The 25,031-nt window shown below is 35.0% G+C and overlaps 1 protein-coding gene across 8 annotated transcripts in view; it reads right to left on the bottom strand.

Annotated features, from left to right (window-relative positions):
• The window catches only part of CACNA2D1 (calcium voltage-gated channel auxiliary subunit alpha2delta 1), a 407,675-nt gene that overhangs the window by 67,313 nt on the left and 315,331 nt on the right, over positions 1-25,031 (bottom strand). For all 8 annotated transcript variants that reach the window (XM_026861982.1, XM_026861990.1, XM_026861975.1 and 5 more), the window contains 2 exons: positions 21,601-21,759; positions 16,570-16,674 (listed from right to left, as the gene is read on the bottom strand). In XM_026861982.1, coding sequence (XP_026717783.1) covers positions 16,570-16,674; positions 21,601-21,759 — 264 coding nt within the window. The remainder of the gene's footprint in view (positions 1-16,569; positions 16,675-21,600; positions 21,760-25,031) is intronic.

Below are 25,031 nucleotides of genomic sequence, written 5' to 3' on the forward strand. Positions count from 1 at the left end.
CTGTCCTTCCTTTCAAGTATGGTTTCAACAAACTGAGTGGATTTCTGAGTTGAACCGAATTGCCAAGTACGCTTTGATCCCAAGAAGTTGTTTTCCATTACCACCAAGGCCTGATTATTTCTTTCCTGTGCTTCTTTGCAGCCTCTTACGTTCTGAGTACACTACAGATTCCTAGGTCCTTTTGCTATGACTCTTGCTCTCCACCATCCACACCAGTGGATGGACACTTCTGCCCCCCAAACCATTTCCCAGGGAAAGTGCAACCTTGTCTCCCTACAGGAGGGATCCATTTATTCTCTTCATAAAGAAACATAACTTGCAAATCAATTAAGAAAAAAAGGAACAATCAGAAAAGCAAATAGGAACTGTCACTTTCTACTTTTCAATGGGACTGTTCAAAGTTAAATACTTCTAGAAAACTTACACACTTAGAATGAAGAAGAACTAGAGATGAGCACCAGCCTGCTCTGCCATCTCACTCAAATACAGTCTTGAAACTGTTCTGAAATACAAAAGTCCTAATTTCTACCACTGAGGGTCCAAGTCCAGAGCTGTGTTAGTTCTGGCACTAATATATCATGTGCTGGTAATGGGCAGCTAATTCTCTGTATTTTTGTCACTCTGAACCTAATCTTGTGGAGAAAACAAAGTATTTTATTCTTTGTATAATTCATTTACAGTATATAGTAGAGGAATATAGTTATCAACAAACAAAACAAGTGTAGAATTGATGTAAGGACAGTCAGACAGTGATTGGCACAGGCTGCCCAGAGAGGCTGTAAAGCCACCTCCTTTGAGGTTTTATAGATAAGACTAGATAAACCCCTGAACAATCTGACTTGATACTATTTCTGACATTGGACTAGAGACCTCTGGAGGTCCCTTGTAAACTGACTTATCCTAGGATCCTATGAAGGACATCAAAGGAAAACAAGAAAAAATCCAACTCCTAATCAGAGGAAATGGTAGACAAAAAAGAAAGCTACAGAAAATAGAGGGAGAATACTGTCTTGAAGAAAACATAATTGACTAATTATATAATTAATTTGCTTTTAAATTTGTATTTCTCTTTAGCAGAAAAAGCTCCTAAACCCCAAGGTGAATAGAAAGATCCTGATCGCTGCAGATAATTAGGGGATAATGGCACTCAAGAGAGTTGTGATGAAAACAGAAATGAAGATCTACCCATGGAAATGCTGCTTTCCCTACAGATCTCAGTTGCTTTTTACCTTATTTCTTTGCTTTGCTATTGGCATAAAATAAATGAAATTAGACTCTTCCTTGGGGTGTATCATGTTATGAGTATTACAAAAAATTAACAGCTTGAGTGAAGTTAATTCAAAGTGGTAACTAAGCACAAAATCACACTTACTGTTTAGACCCCTGCATACATATGTAGGCAGTATGTGTAGGCCTACGAGAGTTTGAGAAACTGCAACCACTCTGCAAGTAGTTCAGAGTGGATGAACATATGTATTTTTGGATAGATAAATTATTTGTCTTGAATTTTACGCTGCTGCAATGAGAGAGCTCTCAATAATAATTTATATGTATCTCAATTTCTCTTGTTTCGGAGGAGATTAACTGACCTTTGAAGATATATATGATCTGTATCAGATATCAAGGGAGCACCACAATCTCAGGTAGATGTAGGCAAGATGAATCCCATCATTTTATGTCTATCATGTAAAATAGCAAGAGTGCATCTTTACCACTAAATAAACAAACTGAGTCAAAACCTGATCTCATCAAATTATGCAACTTCAGTTTTCATGCTGACAACATGTTTTCAGAATATTTTAATCTGGCCTTTATAATTCCATTTAAAGGTTCACAGATAATCTCTTTTACTACAGACCAAGAGAAGCTGTGATAAAAGGAATAAATAAATCAGTAATTCCAGCATGATCCAGGAAACTATTTTTCCCACTAATGTTTTTATCAGATGCGGTGAAAAATGTTTATATCTAATACGTACAATTCTGAAATAAGAGGACAATACACCAAGCTTACTTCTCTGAATAAAATAATAAACCCATTTTCTATATTCTGTTATACACTCCGTCTTCTAAATCCCTTGTAAAACAGCCTTTAAACTACTTAATCATTTTGGTACTTTTCTGCCATGGGGAAATGTTATGTGGTTTTCAAGCTACCACAGTTAAAACTGTGAATGCATTTTTTTCCTTACTGTCTTTACATTTGTGGGCAGAAATCTGAAGATAATTTTGGATTCTGCTATGAACTAACTGAGGCCAGAAGTTACCTATGACCAATCTGAACTGAGAACAGAACTTCAGAGGATGATCTGAAAACTCTACCTACTAATTAGGAAGCTAACTAGAATTAACCAATGGGAAGCAGCAAATACAAATTTTCACCTAAATTCTGGTCCATTTTCTGTCATGCTGAACTACTAGATTCAGGACTTCCAGGGGCACAGTCTTGAACCATTTGGGTTGTATCTATAAAAGTAAAGCAGCTTTTTTTCCCTAGGAAGCACAGGGAGAAAAGTTCTGTGTTTAACAGCAGCGTAAGACTCAGAACGATGTGCGAGAGGGAAATTTTTGGATCCCTTAGACTATATGCAGTAAATAAAATGGGATATAACCCATTTTCTTTCTTGGGCTGTGAGAGCTAGTGGCATAGCATGGCTCACATCTCTATATCAAAACTATGTTGCCATACTTCCTCCCTGTCCCCCCATCCCATATTGGGTGATCTCATTCTAACAACTTTTGGGAACTGGCCCCGGATCAAGCTACCCCCTGAAACAAATGCAGACCTTGTGCAAAAGAGCTGATTGCCACAGTCCAGGAACCATACAGTTAGGTCTGTTAAAAATTAAACAGTATGGTTAACAGTAATTGTAGACATTTCTCCATCCTGTACCCTTGGCCTTGGATCATTTATTAGTATGGATACAGCTGTCTGATTCACTTAGATGACTAAAGCTGGTTTTCTCGTGATGGACTGAGAAAGGCTTAGCCTTTTCAAAATGACAGTGACAGTGGTGCCTCTAATCTTCTACAGGAGAGCTCAGTGCTCATACAAAAGAGGTCTGAGTTCATGTTTCTCAGTTTGAGCAAATTCATAACTTCTACTGCTTTGAATACCAGGCTCAAGAAAGTTCAGAAGTTGATGTGGGCTTTTGCATGTGTCTCTAAACTACTTACACAATTTTCCCTTAACAGCAATTGGGAAAAACAGAGATGACCTAAGCAGCGGAGTATGAAACGTAGTCAGGTATTAAGGTTGTGAAGTTTTAAAGGTCTAGAACTCAAAATGCAGCATTCACAATTCTGTGTCAAATTAGGAAACACCAAGAATGGCATGATACACTAACAGAAATGTATAATGTATTTTTGATATTTATGACTCCATTAGCATCTACTTCTTGCTATGGGTACTCTCCAAAAACGTGTAGACTTGGGGAAACTGAGGAGAAAAACCCACATGGGAAACAGTAAGAATTTAGCTCTCAAATATTTAGATGCAAAGATATTTGCATGCTGGACATCTTTGAATTGATCAACATTAAGAAAGTATGAATGCATTTGATAAAACACCAATTTGAGTGTTTCCATAAGTGACACTCTACGGTCTGATTCAGCAAGGCATTTAACCGTGCAGGTAATCCCCTTGATATCAGTGGAACAATGCCTTAACTGAGGCACATGTTTAAAGACTGATAGAACAGGTCCTTGGAACTACTTTTCTAGACATTTATCCACAGTGAATTATTTATCCCAGATTCTCCATTTGTATTTGCAGTCTTCTCTATCATTAATATCTTTTATTCACTACAGTTCAACCTCAAACTTCAAGCTGCAATGCTAACTTATGAATTCATAGTCTAATTATAGTCTGTGTAATTATAGTCTAATAAAGAAAAGAAATAATGACACTTTAAAAATTAGCTCACATTACAATCTAATGTTAGTTCTTCTATCTTAAAATAAAAAGAAAAATTAAATGTTATATATTAAGACATTATTGGAGAATCCGACTTGCTTTGGATATGATTCTATACTGATAATATATGCCCCAAACCATTTAATGGTCTTAATATATTTGGAAAATAGATCCGAGAACGCTGATGTGTGGTGTAGTGTAGTTATATGCAATTACTCAACAAAAGGAACTAACAACTGAAGATTATACCTGAAGTCTTCATAACATATGCATACAATGAAAGGTGCATGTTCACTGAAGAAGTCTTTGAAGTGCATGCCATGATTGCCTGAAATGTGTTTTGAGAATTTCAGTGTTTCAAAAATGAAAAAAGTGGTTTCATCCAGCTTGCTTTGTTTCCTCATAAAGGAAACATATCTGCATGAAAATGGGGATATTTTCTAGTGCAGAGGTTGAAAAAAACCATTATGGTTAACATATGGAAAAATTTCAGAATTACAACTCCCACAGAACAAAAAAAAATACTAATTCACTGTCACTGTTCTACATCTTCTTAGTGCCACCTTGTGGAACTACAGCAACTCATTCCTTACTCACTAAAGGGCCAGCATGTGGTGCCCCTTCCTCTTCTGCTGCACCGCTAAAAGTGGGGCAGTACAAATACTCTGCTGATACCTACTAACCTACCTCTGCTGCATTGATTATAATTAGATAGATGGACCACTGATTATGAGATCCTTTAACTATTTACGTAGTTTAACCTTAATATTTGATGAGCCAGAAGTATCACAGAAGTACAAGCAGAATTATTAAATTCTGTATGCTCACAGTAACTTACTATCTAAGGAGGCTATGTCCTCTTTACTACACTGTCTCCGTAAATAAGGTGAAGTTTTTTAATCTCAAAATTTTCTAGGTGTGGGTATAAACCAGCTCTATTTTATTACCTTTTAAATTAGTGTAAAGAATAGTGGTGAGAAAGAGAATGGGCTTTCAAAAACACCAGTAAGACTTCATAATGATGTTCTTGAATTTAAGTTTGAGAGTCAATTTGGCTGTGTTAACCCTACCCAAAACTAGGCCTTGATCTACTCTCCAGCCTTAAGAGCAACGGTGGCAGTAGAGCCCACATACATGGATAGAAGCTCATCCATTGCTCCTTCCCTCTTGCCTTTCCTTGCTGCCCCGGGAGCAGACCCAGCACCTTGTCTGGGAGCGCACCAGTTGTCAGAGGCTGAAAACCTCCCTAGTTTAACTAACAGTTAAAACCTATAAAGGACTGCAGCACAGTGTCCAAGCCCAAGTCCTAACCACATGTGATTTACTAACGTAAGTGGTACCTTAAGACATTTTGATTAGTATGAAGTCTCCAACAGAGTGCAATGCAGCTGATGTACACTTAGCTCATCTTGCTGAAAGGCAGAAGTGGATTTTATCTAGAAAATTCCAAAACAGTACTCAAGTAGTCTTCCGTGATGCAGATTTGTGGTTGTAGCTCTGGCTCAAAGGATGCTGACACACTGGTGGTTTCTCCTGTGATTTTCACCAGAAGTGCTGTCCTCACCAGACCACCCCACACCACCTTGGAAATAAGTGTAAAGTACTCACTTTAGATCAAATGATTTTCTAGCCACTCATCCTCTCTCTCGGTTTTCAGATAAAGAAATTATACTGTCATCTTTTTAACAGTTCAGCTGTTTGAGTGTTTTACTTTGACTACCCTGGTTCTATATACTCTGTTGTCGATCTCTGTTGTTTCCTTCCTTGGTCATTTTAATAACAAAGTTTCATTGCTGAAATGAAAAACAAATAAATTTCTCCTTTCCCTAAGCTACTTCTCCCAGACACTCAGCATGTAGCATTCCCTGAAGAATAAGTAATTTTTTTCCTGAGAGTTCCTTGTGAATTTGGTGGCTCGTATCAGGGACCAAACAAAGGAGTTGACAAAGTAATTCCCTCTGCACTCTGGATTAAAAGCATTTTAAGTGATTCTTTGATAGCCAAAACAACACTTGGAGGCAGCTGAGCAGCTGGAAAGGACCAGATTAATTAGAAAGATATTTGCCATTCATATTGTGACACTAAGTCTTCCTCCTCTTTTTTTTTTTTTTTTTTTTTTTTTTTTGTTTTTTTTGTTGGCCTTGTAAACCCTGGGGAAGAAATAGTACAAATAACAGCTAAGGATTTAAAATAATATTTAATATTCCACTGAATATTTCGGACAATAGTTTTAATCAGGTACTCGGATTTTTTTCATGTAAATAGTCTTTGTCTGAAAATAGTATATTAACTGTCACAAGTTGTATCGTTACATCCTCCATTTTTCACTCCCATTACTCCAGTTCTTGTACAGCACAGAAAACACAGACTGAAACTAAATGGTTGCAAACGTCAAACAGCTGTACTAGAAGAGGGAAAAGGATTGGGGGAAAGGGAAGGGCCATCAGAAATTCTCATTTCTAGCAGGACTATTTTACAGGATATCTTCCTCTGGAACTATCAGTTACAGAAAGTTCATGTCTAATTTTACAATGGTCTGATCCTCACAAGAACATGAGAATTTCAAATGAAAACGATTCAGTGAGCTTGGAAAAGGGTATGCTAGTTAAACAGGTGAAGGGACTTTTGCCCTTCTTCACAGGCTGTTTCTTGGAGATTGACCTGAGAACAGAACAGTATCTTCAGATCACCTTAGAAGAGGCAGATTGAGGAACAAAAATGCTTCAAGTTTGGTTCCCTTTCCTATCTTAGGGGAAAAAATTAATAGCTGCTGTATAACAATGGAAACTCAGCACTGCCATAAAGGACTGTGCTCAGGGCAACTTGACCTTGCTTCTGTCTGCAGGTAAGACGTCCTCTTACTGACAGAAGCAGGCACTGATGATGTCTGCTGTCAGCAACTGGCAAGTGTCCTAGCACGGCTGAAAGACCACGTCTTATACACAATCATGTAACAGAGAACATCCTTCACAGTTAGCAATTAATGCAATCGCTGTGCATGCTCGCTCACTGTACTTCTTGGCAAATTGTACCTGAAATCTCAGGATTGTCTATGAAGAACATTGCATATATACAGATTTATATATACCGTCTATCCTATGGATGGTTTAATAAAATTAATCATAACAGTTCAATCCTATACTGAATGATATGTATTATAATTTCTTTTGTAATCAGCTAAATACATCAAATTTTCAGAAAAAAAAAAAAAACAAAAAAACCAAACAAAAAACCTGATCCTGCATGCAATCCACAGGGGGGTTATCTATAGCCCTGGTGTGTTTAGCAGTTTGTAACACATTGCTCTTAGTAAATTTAGTTGTAAATTTAGCGTTCACAATGTCTGAAAGAGAAGAGCAGTGACAGCGTACTTCGTTAAATCACACTTTAGGTGACAAGATATAAGCTGTTTTTCAATCTATGATGTGAGATAAATGAATTTTAATCATCTCTCATGAAGTCTGTGTTGTTATTTAAAAAAAGAAAAAAAAAGTTCTTCAGCCTTATTTATAAACATGATCCTGAGAGGAAAATTTATTTGAGACAAAATATTGCCTTAGAGAATTTTGGTTTTGTCTTTCTTTTTGTTTTCTAATAAAATAGCATCGACAGACTGAGTTTGCAGCAGAAAGAACTGAGGTAGTTGTTTTTCCTGTCTACATGTAGGGTCAAGAGTAAAATATGGTTTGTCTGAATTATACAGTTCATCACCTGCAAAGACTTGGCTTCATAAAATCATTTGTAAATAAACAAAATACTGGTTAAAAAGTTCCATTTAAATAAAGTAATAAATATTTAAAAAGTGTATTTGCAGTTGCACTCCTGATCCTTTGGTCAGTATGGATTAAATGCCTTGTTTTGCACTTGACTAATAATGAGATTACAAAGAACAGAATTCCCATCTAAGCCTCAGAAAACACTGAGTACAGAAGTATGAATTTGATACAAGGCTAGCATGAATATGATTTCAAGTAAAATTACTGATTTCAAACAGAAGCTAAATACAGGAACCGAAGAATGGAGACACATACTAAATTATGTATTCAAAGACTGCATATGAAGGCTGCTTCTGTTCTGGATAATAATAATAATAATAATAATAATAATAATAATAATAATAATAGTTTTCAAATTTTGGATGTTTTTTTCTCTACTTTTTTAGGAGTGAGACCTATAAAAATGGTTGTGAAAACCTCAAGAGAAAATAATTAAAAGCTCATACTTGAATGTCATTTTCCATAACCATGCAAGAACAAGATTGCACAGTCAGTTTCTCATTCTTCTATTAAAGACAATCTATTCTGTATAGCACATTCATTCCTGTATGTCCATCTTGTATAGCACAAAAGATTAAAGAATGTGCGTATGATTTCCTGAAGATATGACAGAGCAGGTTTACCCTTTTCTTTTAGACTAATCAAGATTTTGAATCCAATTAATTTTCCAAGTAGAGACTGGGGTATTTTCTGTTTGTTTTTGACAGAAACTCATTCCATGCCAAAACGTAAATATTTTTTTCAAGATGCTATACAAAAAGGCCTTCTTATTACATATAAAAATTCTTACTCTTGGTAAGATTTCTCAAACAGCGCTCTGCCATCCCAGGTACTGATGCTCTCTCCTAAAAAGCAACCCTTCCTTACAATGTCTGGGGCAACATCTAATACTTTACATTTAAGTTGTGCAGGGTTTCTACTTGCTTAAGTGAAGTTTACAGTACACCTACACGTATGCTTTCTCAGTTCCCTCATATCTCTTTCCTCTGTTATGCTTCTTGAATATATAAACACATATTTCTTGTTATCTGAACGGACTGTAACTTTGTTTCGTGAAATTTTCCTTTCCTTCTTAACCCATCATCTGTTTAGGCTGCTGCATGCATATATTTTGTGCTACCATCTGTTTGTTTCAGCTGTTCCGGTATTCTCTTGAGTACTACAGAGATTCCCATTCTGTAACTCCTCCCTTGAGCCCCAGTACAAAGCCTCCTACATATTTCTGTCTCCCTTTTCCACCAGTGCACTGGCAAATCTTTTCATATAAAAATGTTCCATCCCATGTGAAACAACCCCATCTACTAATGGAGTAACACTCAGCTAATCCTCATCACCCATCTACCAGTTGGCCTAAGCATCATTTGGAAACTAAGATTTTTATAAAGTTTTAGAGTCACTAAATAATATTTTAACAAATATATTCAGATGTGCTAGCTCTATTATATTACTTATTCTATCAAGTGGACATATTCTGCAGTTTTTTCACAGAAAGTTACATTTTTATACCAATGTTGTGAAGTTAACCTTTGGAAAACTCTAGACTAAGTGGATAGACAGATGTGTAACTATATAACATGTAACTTTATAGAAAAGCATTGCTTAATTTTCATAATCACACATTAATTTTTTTGTGTGTGTCTGGTTTTGCTTCTCTATCTGCACAAAACAATTTTTAACTTAAATTTTCTCCACTCATATTTTAAATGAATGGAATTTGTGAGTCTCTTTTACACGGCACTTATAGCAGACCAATTTATATCTCCTCTGTCTATAGTTGCACTGATTATATATAGTCAGTTCTTATTTACTTATGGCACTTCCATAAACACCAAAAGCATAAAAAAAATTATTTATAGCTTTAATTATATGGGTTCATGCAGATAAAAAAAATATGTTGTGAGACACAGTTCTTGAGTAACTTGTAGCTGGTCAGGAAAATTTCTTATTCTAGGAGATGACAAGAACAGATTTATTTCTTAATTTTAAGGAGGAATTAACTGAAAATCTAGAAGAACCTCTGATCAACAAGTGATTTTTATTTCAAGGAAAGGAAGGTATGAGGGCAGTAAAACAAGGATAATGAGACAGACTCCAACAAACTCAAGAGAACTATCTAGGTGAGTATTGTAGGAAGATAACCCAAAGAATAAAGGATTACAAGAAAACTGGTAATTCATGAAGAGGTATATATTAAACATACAAGAAGAAGCTGCCTACTGCAATGTAAGATTAAAAATACTTCAAAAATCAAACACAGAAGCTGAAATGGAAGATTACCTGTAAAAAGCAGCAGTTCGGGAAAAAAGATTCAGAGCAAAGTGAAAAAATATGGTTCAATAATATAATGCAGTTCCAAAATGGCAAGTTATATTCTATGATGCACTTACCTAAGTGATTCATGAAAAAAAGTCATAGAAAATACTCTGTTCTCTTGATACTGCCTAAGCCTCTCTAACTGTTCAAGAGCATGTTTTAAGAAAGGTAGAGATAACATGCCATTTTATATATAATAGAGGTGATAATAAAGAATGAAAAGAATTTAAGATATTATGATATAACTTAGGAGAATTTGAAAGAAATGTTTGTTTAGTTGAAAAGAGAAAAGTTGAAAAGTTGGGTGAAGGTGACAAGATAAAAATGGTTTCCTAAAATGCAAGATGAAGTTATGATGAGAATTAATTTTTCTCTGTAATGAATATAAAATGAAAAGGAAAAAAAAAACCAACCCTCTAAGCTTATTTTGCCTTAAGAAAATTTAGGGAAAGCTTTCTAAAGCTAGGTAGGTGTTAAAGCAGAAAAATGTCAATACCTAAGGAAGCTGTGGAAATGGATACTTTAAGGAGGCTACATAAATGTCATTAGCCATGGCCTAGGTATTAAATTGCTCATTGCAGAAAGTCACAGTCCTCCATTTCTACAGTTACAGAAGAATACAATCAACTCACACGGCATTTCACTGGAATCCCAAATTCATAAGAATGAATGCAGAGTTAATATGTGGGGAGACTGAGATAGGATAAACCTTCTGGTGTCTAACCTCAACCAGTTATGCCATATGTAGCATTTTGTTTGTATAAATAAGTAAAATGCAGTCTGACTCTCTTGCTTTAATCCCCAAACAAACATAATGTGCTTTCTATATTAAGTGATATCCTATCCCTGTTGCCTTGATTAATCATTTTATGCCATCTGCAGCATCAACCTCTATGTGATACCCTGAATCAATCACTATTAATGCAGTGGTTTGGAATTGAAGATCAACAATAGAAGTATCAAATAGCCCCCTCCATGCCAAAATTGAAGGAAACAAGCTGTCACTTGGGTTTTATGTAACAGATACGCATGATTCTAATATGACCGATAAGGCTACTTTTCAACAAAGCTATATTAAAACTTTCATTAGCCTTCTGCAGTTCTCAACACCACCACATGGATTTTTATCTTGTACAGTAGATAAAACTGTCACGTGGTAACCCAGACAGATTCATGCTTGTAATGAAACCGCAGCCTAAAGAGAAACAGTATCAAAATACACATGTGTGTGTGTGGACACATGCATGAAAAGGCTCTTCTGCATGCAGATCTTCTTCCTAAAATAAACACTCCTCTGTCCCACTGCACTTTCTGCTGCACCTCCTAAGTTTGCATCAATCTTGTCCAGCACACCATCAGGTAACTGTTCAAAATTTAGGTTTGTGGGCAAAAACGTGTGCCTAATATCATATTGGATCTATGACCTTAAATAGCTTAGTATTGTGCAGCTTGACTATTACCAAAGCATATTTGGATAATGACTGTCACAGGAGGAAGACTGCTGATATGAAATATTTAAATTCATTAATATGAATTAATCTATGTTAGGAACTCAGAAGCTGGAACAGTGGATATGTTGCAAGGTCTTCATTAATAAGTGGAGTTAAGAAAGAGGTAAAAAAGAGATAATTTGCCTTAAGAATAAGATACTTCTTCAGTGAACACTCTAATAGTTTGCACTTTGAAAGAAAAAGGAAAGGATTGTGGAATTTATAAATACTGACCCAAGTTTAGGTTTACCAGTTGTGCATGTCACAGTACATACAATAAATTAAAATTAACAGCTGGAAGATGACACTTGCTTAAGACAGAAGTGATTAGGGAAGGACCCAGGGAGCCAGTTTAACCACTTAGCTGGAGATTTCTTCCACATGCTATTTCCTGTACCATCACTCCAAGAAAATTCGCAGCACAGGGGGACTATCGGGAGGAATGAGAAATATCTTAGTGTCTGGTTGTCTAAAGATCACAGGCTAATGCAAAGAAGGCCAGAGAATAATCTACAATTCAGAAAACTTAAAAAAATAGCTTAAATTTTATCTATCAAAGTATGCAACATGTCATTCAGATATAAACCAGAATTTTGCTCGGTTCAACCCTTAATTTAATTACTTTATGTTAGATCCCGTGTCACAAGCTTATCACAGACTCAGAAATGCAAGAACTGTTGGGGTGCACTTTGACAATTGTTAAGCTCTATTCAAAGCTGGTATTACTGTTCAGTAAGATGCTGTTTCTATTTTTGGCTCTATAAGTAATCCTAGAAAGTTGTATGGATTCAGACTGACACCTGATGAGAATCCCATGGCTATCCCAAGTGGAAATATAATGGACTTTTTCAATAGTCAATTGTAGTCAGGACTAACACTTGTCTAGAATGATTCATACACCATTACCTAGATTAACAGTTTTCTTTTTAGTTTTACTGACCTGCAGTTGTGCAATAATGGATTCAAATCAATGAAGAAAAGGGCTCCCTCCTTTGGCAAGGACAGTGTGAGGTATTTTTGCTTTAGAAGAATGTTTTGCAAGAGCTTTCACACAGATACTTCATTTTATCATTCTACTGACATGCTGAATGTGTGCCATTAGAAAGAGGCCACTGCCAGTTGTAAACTTCCCAGTGGAGTTACAGCAAGCTGGAGTCTTCTCCCATAGGACTTCTATCATTGTAGCAGTTCTGTGCTCACCACATACAGATATTTTTAATGGAGCTGAGTTGCTGGAAAACTTCTCTGCATACCATTTCTTCTTAAATGATACCGTCAGAAAAATCTACACAAAATGAGGTTGTATTAACCACGACAGATAATTCCCTGGAAATGGGACATGAGACCCAATTTACGGTTCTCTTACCTGAGAGGTCAGATCAATCTGACCTGACCCACACAAACCTCCACCATGCTAGGAAACCTCAAACAATTGCAAGCACATGAGGTATATTTAAGTCTTTTCCTACTCACGTAAGTTGAGCAATCCTTCAAAACACAGATTTCAGGGCGCGCAGTTTGTCCTGAAGAGCTATAGTTTGTTTTCTAATTTCAATCTGAACTCAAAAATCTCAGGATGAACACCTACTGGGCCTACATTTCAATTAAATTTATATTGCTATCTTCAGTGAAGCCATCTGCAGTATAAGTGAAAATAAAATGAAAATTTACCACCCCATTCCTGAAATTTAGCACGTGTGTGGTATTTCACACGTTTAATGTGAGTGCCCCAAATGTCACCGTAAAGGTAAACATGCCAGTTTTTAAATATCAGGCACAGCATGTAGTTGCAATATGTGACAATAAAATCTGGCTTTATAAAGGGAAAAAGGCATACAAAAGTGAAACACAACTGTGATTTTCCATCTCAAGCAGATGAAAACTAGGAATGTTCCTCCTCAAAATTGTGTTATGTAGGTTTTATAACTGTCTTAATCAGACTGTAAATTATTTGTAAAGACAGAAATTATTTTAAATAGATCTGCATGCTAATTCAAACAGATTAACCCCCCTAATTTAACAGGACAATCTTCCAGCCTCTAGACTTTAAGCTGCTCTTTTAGTAGTTCCCAATTGTTTATTGTATTCTTTCGCTTCTTTGTTTGAAGGTTGCACTAAGGGCACTGCAAACAAGTGTACTAAGTCATGTCATCTGATGGGCCAAAACTTATTGAAGCTTCTTTCATAACAAGGAATTACAAAGTAACTGACATGAAGAAGAAAATATTTTAAGAGATGAAGTGATTTTACATCAGAGAGATGAAAACCAGGATTAACAGATTTGAATGAATGGTCTTTTGTTTGTACGAAGAAAAAAAAAAGTAAGTTTACAACACAGTGTACCCAAGATGGGAAGTGACTGGCTGTGAAATAAGACAACAAAGATTAATCTTTTACATACTGCATGCAAAACACAAAGAAAAATGTTAAAATAAATGCAGAGTAGGCAAGAAGAGACATGAGCTGATACATATTTATACTATGAAGAGTTGCTGCGGTAAAACATGAAAAACTTTTTTAACACCTTACTCATATGGAATAGTCTTTCTACAAATTATAATTATAAAATTGGTCTTGCATTCAGTGGGCTATTTGTGAAATAAATTATAAATTAACTGCGATAAAGGCAACAGAATCTAGATCCACATGTCTTTAATATCTCATAATTTAATATATATGAAAGCAGCCTATTATGCAATCTAAGAAGGTAACACTGTTTGTGACTTTGACTTTACGAAATTGAAAGTATGTGTGTATTTTTCATGTTAGAATGTATCTGTCAACTATGTTATTATGCTCTACTGGATTAAGAATAACACTAAATTGCACAGAGAGGGAACAAGAGGAGAGCCCAAATGTGATCATTCTGGACTCAAGTGTAGTCTTACTAAGGAGAACACGACCACAAGCGTATTTTGTATTAGTCTTATTTTAAAATATATTAGAAAGTTATGAAAGATTGTCGGGGGGGAGGGGTCATTATGATTTCTAAAACCACATTTACTGGTTCAATCTCATTAGAAGTTTTTCAACCATAAATTTCCCTTCAACACCACAAGGATAGTTACTGATTGAAAACTATTAGGATAAAGCAAATGGTTCTTCAAATTGTACCTGCAAAATCTTTCTTAGTACTTTTTGTATTTCCAATGTCACCTTGGAAGAAACCACCAGTAAGGGAGGCATCTAGCAACTTAGTACTTTATTAAACAAGTAACAAAATGTGCACGCTTACTAAGATCTGAACTTGTAGTAACATAGAATTTAATCAACTGGAGGAAATTTGCATTGCATTACACCTGCACTGCGTTTAATTATATATGAAAATATACCTAAATAATCATAAATCAATAGAGTGACCATTAGCACCATTATACATTTGTTGTATATAATATACCCCCCAAAGCCTCATTCCCTAGAGGGAACACGAAAGTGAGAGTATAATTTATTATATATAACAGTATACATAAAAACAATTCAAGCCTTGGCAATGCAAATTTACAGTATTAAAGGATGCAGCCAAATAACCATTTTAAATTAGTAAATACTACATTTCAAGCATGTCAAGCATGATGTGAGTAAGACCACAAATCTCAGCACTGCAGATCTGTTCTGTTGTTCAAAGTGGGTATTTTACTGTTTTCCTCCTAATATGGCAAATGAAATGGGAAATAATAAGAAATGAATCATACATCTTCCCCCTTATGCATGTATTTCCTTTGGCTGATGGCTTTTGTTGTAACACAATAAAAGCTACCAGCTCCAAATCTGAAGAGGAATCTCTGCATACATTTTCAGAATACAGCCATGTGTGTTACACTACGAGTTGCTATGATTTCAGTTCTTCCTTCTAATTATCAGTTTAAAAAGTATATTCAGCTCAGTCATGAAGATTAACTAAACCCCACCATATCATTCTATGTGAAACACTATTATAAAGCAGACACAAAATGATTATTCAAGGTCACTGAGTGAATCATTGGTCAAGATAGAAATTGTGTCTTGCATTTCTAGTTCTCCTTTTGAAGGGATTAATTCAAATACATGAGGATTTCCAATTAAATACTTCCACTGCTTTATACACAAGCATCCATGGCAACTGTTAAAAGTGTCTCGGTGAATTGAGATCTAACTTCTATCTGCTTTTCTTGAAAACAAAACAAAACAAAACAAACACCCCCACCCCCCCAACCACGTATAGGCACATGTCCAAGCACTGGAAAAGATAAATTCTTAGTTGCAGTGTGAATCCAGATCATATTTAACCTTTATTTAGAAAGTGATTAATTTTCTAAATATAATTGGCACTGAAATGCAGTAGGATATAATTTACAAAGCTGTTTTATTTCACACACATATTCATGCATTTTTACACCTATAAGGTATGTAAAAGCCAGGCCAGAAGTTTGATTAGATAAAAATTTTAAACCTCAAATCAGCACAGCTAATAACCCAATCTAATGTGAACAATGTAACTCATTCAGTGATTCTCATGTCAAACTCGTAATTCTGGTTGAACCACAGATCTAATATTATCAATAGAATGCCATCCCACTCCTAGCTAAGACAGTCAAAGATATGATTAGCCTCACTGGTTAAAATATATGGGTTTGTACCAGTCCAAAACTATTCAGAATCAGATTCTAACCTTGAGATCTCATTTTGCCTTTGCCTAATGAACAAAAAAACCCACAGAAAATATTCACAGTGAGGGGATATAATATATATATATATATATCTCATAACATTTAACTACCTGTGTTTCTACTTGATAATGCAAGGATTACACTAATAGAAGAAAAATGTCAATAAAAAGTTTCATTCTTTATGGTTTATGGCATACTTTGTACTGCTTGACACCAATGAGTCACAAGGTCTAAAATAATAAATATATTTTATGTTTCTTTCAAAGAAATGTTATAAATTGAGAAAGCATTAAGGGCCCTAAGGTTCAATACTAATGTGTTTTTAAAAAGTACTTTATACACATACCCAAAATGTTTAACTTCTGGATTTAAATGTTCCTCTTAGCGCTGCTGTATATTATGTAGTAAAATCTTTCATATATCACTTACTTTTTTGTCTTCATTATATTTATGGAAAATTTCTTGTGCTCTTTCTTCACCACCATCGGTAAACAACATAATAATCTTATTGCAGTTAGCTCTAGAGACACTGTGCTGTGGGAGATAGAGACAAACAGAAGCTTTTTTAATTTCAGGCAGTAAGGAATAGCAACTGTTATATTTTATGGCTTTCATATAAACATGCTTACTAGTTTAACACTGTAGTGGCAAAACTTCCAAAGCCTTTCAGGATTTCATTCAATAAGCCCTTCTGAATGAAAAATTAAAATAAAATAGAAAAATAAAATAAAATAAAATAAAATAAAATAAAATAAAATCCCAAACGAAAACCATTTTTCTGTTCCATGAGACTTAAATACAACTCATTTCAGATCTGGGCCCAACACAGAGGAATGGGGATCTGATGGTTCCTCTCACCTCTGTGGACACAAGGAAAGCTCTTTAGCTCATACACATCACATCAACCCCACAGTGTTCCTCTACAGATGTTCTGCACGAGACTTCAACAGTGAAGGCCTCTTAACATTTTTACTCTTCTCCTTGCTCATCCTTACATTTTTCCTTATCCTTACTGTCCTCGTGGACAATAAATTTGGAAACAATGACCCTCTAATAAATTACTGAATGTTCTTTTTTTCTGCTGGACTCTTACTCACAGAAACTATGAAGCTCACTGACCACTTAAGTGAAAACTCTGATAATTTAGGCAGCCTATAGGTACATGTAAAAAATCTACTTTATAAACAAAGAAATATTTTCCCATTTGCAATTTTTGTCACATTTCCTTAAAACAAGCTCCACCTTCCACTTTTTTTTTTCTTTTTTTTTTTTAATTACTGACAGTGAAATGAATAGTTAACCTTTTGAAAAGTATTTTAGAACCAGGTTTACATAATGTATCGGCAGCCAAGAGATGGCTGCCTAGAATATTAAGATCTCTCAATCACCTGCTTTTCTAATTACATTGCAAGTCAGAGGTGAAGAACTGAGCACGTTCTATTATTTTTAAGAGAGCAAGCCTGATACAGAGAGAATTTAGAAGCTCCTCTGACTCCTAATTCAGCAGTCAAAATAACTAAAAAAAACCTACTGAAAAAACCACAATGTGTTGTGCTAAGGAATAAAAACATTGTTCCACAGCCAGAACAATGAAGTTAATGAATAGGAATTTCAGCTCCTTATGGAAGGAGACAAAGGCTCCTCCTTTGGCATTCATCTTCTTTCATTATTCCCTAAAAATTAAGAATCTGGTTTAAGCAAATTGTTCTGATTTTTACAGCCAGCATTTCTTGTCCTCTGTGTTGCATACAAATGGTCCTAGTCAGACACATCTTGGTAGTTCTGAGTAGTTGGATGCGACAGTAAAGCCCTTAGAGATTCAATAAAATAAATTCAACTTCCCCTTCCACAAGCTTGAAGTTTGCTGCTTGAATTTGTTATAGCACAGTCATCCTTATAAAGCAGCCAGTGCCCCCTTGCTTCAGTCTTCGTGACTAGATAATGACTTTCACCTGGCTGGTCAGGTGAGATGATCCCACTCCCCTTTGCCACTTTTCATCCTACTCTCTGATCTGCTTTGTTGCTGTTCTGTAATGAAGGGACTGAAACACCAAAGGCAGCCCTCAAACACCAGCCAATAATCCTCAGTGTTGCAGCTCTATAGTTCTACAATGCTCCCAGAAAACTGAAATACAAAGCTTTATTTGCAACCACTATATTAACAGATGAATGATTATTCCTCAGAGATTATTTGTGTTGGTAGATCAATATTCAGTGAATAACTACTTATTTAATCATTTGGGAAAAAAAAATTCTTACATGTAACAACACATAAAAAATGCTTGAAATCAATACATTGTCATCAGCATACTGTGTTTCATTTGGAATGAAATAATTTATGACTTTTTTTTCTTAAGAAATATAACCTACAAGATACTGCTTTGCGCTGCAATCTTTTCAATATTAAAAAGTAATATAAGTATAGTTGTATTTTTCATAAATAAACTCACCTACGTTTACAGTGATTTAATATATGGGCCAAAATAAAATCAGATGGAAACCAAAGAGGTGACAAGGAAAGGGACCAAAGCCTGCTCATGTTATAAAACTTTCCTGTTGATTTTGGAATGAGCACTATTATGGGCAATATGAACTTGAGCTACTCTTTGTTTTAACTGACTAAATCAGGATTTTTCTAATGGCTTGCTTAGCATATGCTTATACAGTATCAGGAAAATGTGGTGTTTTCTCTTTATCTCCTGGTACTTACAGAATGACAGTTACTTACACTACACTGTTTAGACACTAAAGTCATGTCATGGATAAAACATCCCAAGATTTTGGCCTCCAAACAATATTGGAAATCTGAACATGAATAAGCTCAAATCATATGATATTTTCTCACCCTGAAAACATCCTGATGAGTGAACTTAACACATCAGCCTCTTACAAGGGATCAAGAGGAGGGCAGAAGCATTGCCTTTATACCACATCTTTTTCCCCCCCATCTGAACAAAGATGAAGAGGTACTGCCTCAGGGAGCGAATATAACTGATTTTGTAATATGATGCAATAAGTTAATAATTTTTCTGAACACTTTGCCTCAGCAGTCCAATAGATGTCTCTGTCCTCCCAACACAGACTACAGCTGAAGAGGAATGTGTTGCCTATACAGCAGCTTCCCCAGGACAAAAACTAGCTTCTCTAGTTTAAAGCACAGAAAACTACAAGCTGTAACTGAGTCTAGGTATTAATTTTTAGTTCTCTGTTGCACTCGTCCTTCATTTCAAACAAGCATGCAAGACATGATCCACTTTATACTGTGCCTGAAATTTTTTTTGTTTTATACAAGTTTTAACATCCCTAAAATTATTAATTGGCAGGTCGGGATTATACCTCGTGACATGACACTTCAGGAATGCTGTTATCACTGTGAGTTCCATGCCACGAGGAAGAAGGTGGTAAGTCAAACCATAAATCAGCTACTCAAATCAAGAAGTGATTTCAAGATTTTTTTTTTGACAAATTGAGTTATTATTGTATGGGGGGTAAAAAAGCTCCTGAAATGCTCAACTGAGATATTGTTTTCAAAGAAATAGCAAGTTACTAAAATAAGGAAAAGATACTGCAGAAAAATGACGGTAACCAGATTATTGATAATCACTTGATTTACTATATTGAATAAACCTGAAGTGTCTATTTCCATCTAGCAACACATCAAACAGTAAATTTTTCATGGCACAGGTGAACCATTACTTTGTTAATCAGGAAAATTGTTTGAAGTAACTGTCATCCAGAAAGAGTACCCACAAACTTATGAGAATTTGAGTTGTTAAAAAATATTTGATTTCCATGCATGTTTGAATTCATAAATATACAACATAGCGATATTTTTAATTTGTTTAGGCCTGTATTGTATTATATCATCCTATTACATTGTCTTGTCACCAGAGCTAACTTCATCACCAGCCCTTTACTTTTCCTGCCAGATGCATTTGCCAATATCTGAAAAGGATGACTATATTTTTATAACCTAGTGCAATCTCTTCATTTTCCTTGATCCACATGTCCAGCCATAATTTACAGGCTTGCAGAGATTATGTGAGGCTAATCACACTTATGTCTTGGCTACAAGAGAGACAGTCCCACTATGAGTCAGATCTCCAGTTATTTTTTTAAGTATTTTTTTTAGTCCTACAAAGTCCACTTGTGTTCAGGTCTTCTTAATACTGCCTATACACAAAGAACATATCTCATATTTATTTGCTGCAACAAATGTAATTCATAATCTTAACAAAATGTGAATACTGTGAGGAACAAGCTGGTTTTGGTAAAATTCTTTGTGTCTTCCTGGTTCCCTCTGTATGAGATAGATGAAGAAAAAGGGGAAATGCCTTTCAGCCTGGTCTGAAAAATCCAACATTTAAAATCCTGTTTGCAGTTTTACCTAACCATCAGCAGAGGGCACTCAATCATTTCCCCACCAAACCCCTCTGCTCATCCACATAGTGATCTGCTGAGAAAATACCCTTGAAAATATTGTATTTTTTCCTCCATCAAAATTTAACAAGGTTAGAAATTTTTCAACCAGCTCTAGCCCTAGGCTGCATATACAATGGCAGGGAAGCGCCCTGAAACCGGCAGACTGGGGGAAATATTAAAGATTTGTACACTGAGAGACATCACTGATAAACTAAAAAAAAAGTAATAAAGAGAATACACTTCATATTTGTTAAACTAGATCCTTAACTGATGTAAATTGGTATAGCTTTATTTACACTAAGGTGACGATCCAACATGAAGTCTTTATGAAGGTTAAAAGTAGAAATTTCTATTAAAACTATTTAAAAGCACAAACTATTTAAAAAAATTACTAATGAACCCCCAACATTTGTGGTAAATGGGAAACATTACTACTCAGAAAGCTAGTTCTTAGGTGCAAATTAGAGAGTACAATGTAATTAAAACATGGAAAGTATGCATTTAATTTTTGAGGAAATTATTCTTTCTATACATGAGAAAGAGAAAGGAATTAGAATGCTCTCAGGTGCCTAATATTCCACTATAAACTAAGTAACTTGCTCCCCTCTGTCCTGCTCAAGCCATGGTCGACTATTTATGACTTGTAATAAATATGAAATTGTAGGTTAACTAAACATCACTAGGAGATACTGTGATAAAATTGAAATAATAATACTGTAACATAGTCTTCCATTTTAAAATTACCTGCGAATCAACCACTACCACAACTATGTGATAACTGAGAATCACATCTAATCGAATGAAGTAAAATCAGTACAGAACATTGAAAACCAAATTAATTCCCAAATCTTAGCAACCTGTTGGGGGATCTGCAAAGGAAAAAAAACCCACACATATTGTTGGGATAAATATATTTGCTAAGTAGAGGTTTGCACTTCTACCAGTTAGTTACACAAAGGAGGAGCTTGCAGTAGCCATCTGAACATTCAAATTCTCCTTCTTCACTTTACAGCAGACAGAGATGACTTTCATACTTACATTTAGCAGCTGTTCAAAAGCATAGCTAAAGCCTTTTTTGTAATCCGTAATTCCTTTAGCAGAGATTTTATAGACAGCTTCTTTCAGCTTCTTCTTGTTCCTCACATTAGCTTGGACAAGATGATTAAAGCAACTGACGTTCTGAGCATTATTATTGAACTGTAATAAAGATATAAATAGTATTAAAGATAGTTAGTTCTCTTTTCCCAGGTACTGTTGTAGTAAAGGCTAATATTTCTTTGATTCATGAGATAAAGCATGTCACACTTGGATTTTCATTTCCACTACATTAAGAATGTCCAGCAGTGTCTGGAGATTTAAAAATTGGGCAATAAATGTATTTAAAGAAAAGATATTTGCTCCTTCACTGTTACAATCCAAAAAAACCTTTACTATAATGGAAAAATTCCCATAAATTTCATTTCCAGCTCATATAAGGAAATCGAACTGAGAAATGCAGACTTAGGGAAATAAAAATCATGGAGAAAAATGTATGTTGCTTTTTTTAATCACTAAAAAATATTGGTTAAATTATCATGTGACTTCCATATTGCATATATTAGTCTGCTGCTTTACACTGAAACTTGCAGATCATAATCAATTAATACATATACCTTATAGAAAACAAAACACACTCTTGGCACAGTGGAAGCACCTGGGAGTATAGCTGTAAACAGGAGGATATTGTTAATAATACAAATTTGAGTATTGAGAACACACATATGTGCTCCCATCCACATATCCATAGAGACTACTCCCTGAAAATTTGATTGAGTTTCTGACGTTATATTAAAACATACATAAAAAAATTTTTATGTGCAAAATGCTGTCTGTACAAGTAAAAATCAGTTTATGATCTCTTTAAAAGTTGTCTCTATATACATACATACATGTGTAAGTACAAATATATACATCCCTGTAGAGAGATGGATGCAGAAATACATCTCACTTTTTAGCTCTGTATCTATCTAAGGTCAAATACAAGACTTCTCTTAAAAAAAACTTCAGCATGTTCAATTCTAACTGTACTCGAATGAAAGTACATTAGTTGTGTTCAACTCTGAATGAAAATCTCCTTTTAACTACGACTCTGATTTTTATTTAAGACACTCTTTACTAATATTATTAAAACGAATTTCTTGGCCAGTTTTAAAATGTTTAATCTATCCAGATGTCTTGTGTGATGTTCTTTTCTCATTGTCAAATACAATGTCCAAAAAACTGTAAAACTCCATCTCAGTAAAGGCGCTAAAATCCAGACCTCCTAATTTATATATCATCTGAAAACAGATTATGTCTCTTCCTGATTAAGGGTCTTCAGTGAAAGTAAATGTAAATGAAATTTTATGCTGTCAACCTGGTGCAGAGCCTTAAAATAACTTAAAAATTGGGTCTTGTCGTCTAAGTCTCAATACTGCTAATTAGTTCAACAGTAGTATACAGAAAATAAGGTAAATAACGTCACAGATTTCAATAACTGCTCAGACTATTTACATGTCTAAAATAAATCACTTAGTACCAGGAACAAAGTAGAGAGAGAAAACTGCTATCAGCAGCAAACATCAACTTGCGCTGTAATTGTAGGATACTTAAACAGAACTCAAAAGGATGACTGTATTGATAATAGCAACGATTTTTAATAATGCATAAAAATTCAATTCAAGTTAACAGGATGCTCAGGAGGTATGCGGACTCTTCCATGTCCTGGAATCAGATGCGTACAGGTGTATGTTCCTTGCTCTTAGAACCAACCAAAATATGAACTACCAGTAATTTTTATCAAACATCCACTTTAATCAGTGACACTTCTGCTATTGAATTAGTAGGAGAAAATGTATGACAGCAAACATAGTACAGCTGTGGCAGAGATGACTGACAGAGAAAGGTACCATCCTCAGCAGAAGGCTTAGCCTAATTTGTTCCAGATCCTTCTCGAAAATAGCCACAGAGCTGCAACTGTGGGGTTTGGGGCTGTAAGTGAGCAAATCCAGACACTATTATGAGAGCGTTTCCTATGCTGTCTTCTGACTTAGGTTTCAATGTGTAATTTCTTATTCTTACAAAAAGGATCTGTCAAAGTGCTGCATGAACCTGACACTTTAAAGCATTAATTTATCTGCCTCATCTTCTAGTATCCTTATTGTACCACAAGCCACTCCTGCATGTATGTAGAACCTAAACAAGAAAACCCACTACTTTAATTCTGAGCAGTAAGTAGTTCACAACTAATCCAATACCTTGTGATCTTCCTATTGTATATATTTTTCTAGTTTTGCTCATTCCTCATGAGTTAAAATTGTCCTTTGGTGAGATACTGATATTTTTATGATATAATTGCTGTTTTCTTGAGAACTGTATTCACTAAAAAATTGCATTGATTCTTGCTAGGCAAAATACACTATGAGAATACCCATATAGTAATCTTCATATAACTGTCTAATTAATAAAGATAGTTATTACTCTGTCCCAGTTTTACAGCTTTGGTCCCCAGGTGATTAAATACTATGGGAGCAAGTTGTTCTCAAATGAATTTATGCAAAGTTTTCTGTCCCCCTTTCTATCAATATGCAGATCTCAGTATGTTGCAAGGGGACAACTGATTCCAAAAACATGCAGAAGCATGCACAAGTGCTCTAAATTTGAAAAAAACAATGTAATATTTGACCAGGTATTCTACAGAAGAGCCAGTTGTATATAATAATATGACAAAGGTTGCTTATTTATTTTCATAATATTATAATTATCAGGCCTTTAATTTTCATAATACCACTACTATAAATACAGTGTCATGTATCTAAATTATTTACAGTGTCAAAAATATGAAAACAGGATAAAATAGTGAAGATTAAGAACATTTTCCAATTTTCCCAGTATCACAATGCAAACTTCATCATTAAAAAAATGAACACATGGAATTGGATTACATATAACTAAATTTTCAGCTTGAATATTCCTTTAATGTATGCCATATTCCCCATAAAATAAAATTTTGTTAGGACCAACCCTCTGTTGTGATTTAAAAATAAGGACTTCCAGCTGAATCCTAACATTTCCTTGTGTGCTTTTAAAGCCATTATTTTTCATAAAAGTTCTTTCCCCAGACTCAAACAAACTACTCATTCATTTTTCCTTTTCTCCTCAATATCATGTGATGATTTTTATTTGCTGTGCTTAAGCAGCGTATTTTACTGCTTAAGCCAAAACACGAGATGATCACAGAACTGCAATCAATTCCCTTTGATGCAAAACACTGACACACTCCATGGTGCTTCTTATGGAAGTTTCTTACAGAAGCAACCAATAAATCACCCAATGATTATTAGGTACGTTAACTATGTGGGAGTGAAAACAGTATTGTGCTGTGGAATTATTTCAGCTTGCCTTGACTTAATTTTGTAGCCATGACGGGAAAATTACTGACGTAATTTTAA

This window comes from Athene cunicularia (assembly GCF_003259725.1).
Source record: "Athene cunicularia isolate RWA chromosome 1 unlocalized genomic scaffold, athCun1 chr1_part2, whole genome shotgun sequence".
In the NCBI taxonomy this organism is placed as follows: Eukaryota; Metazoa; Chordata; class Aves; order Strigiformes; family Strigidae; genus Athene; species Athene cunicularia.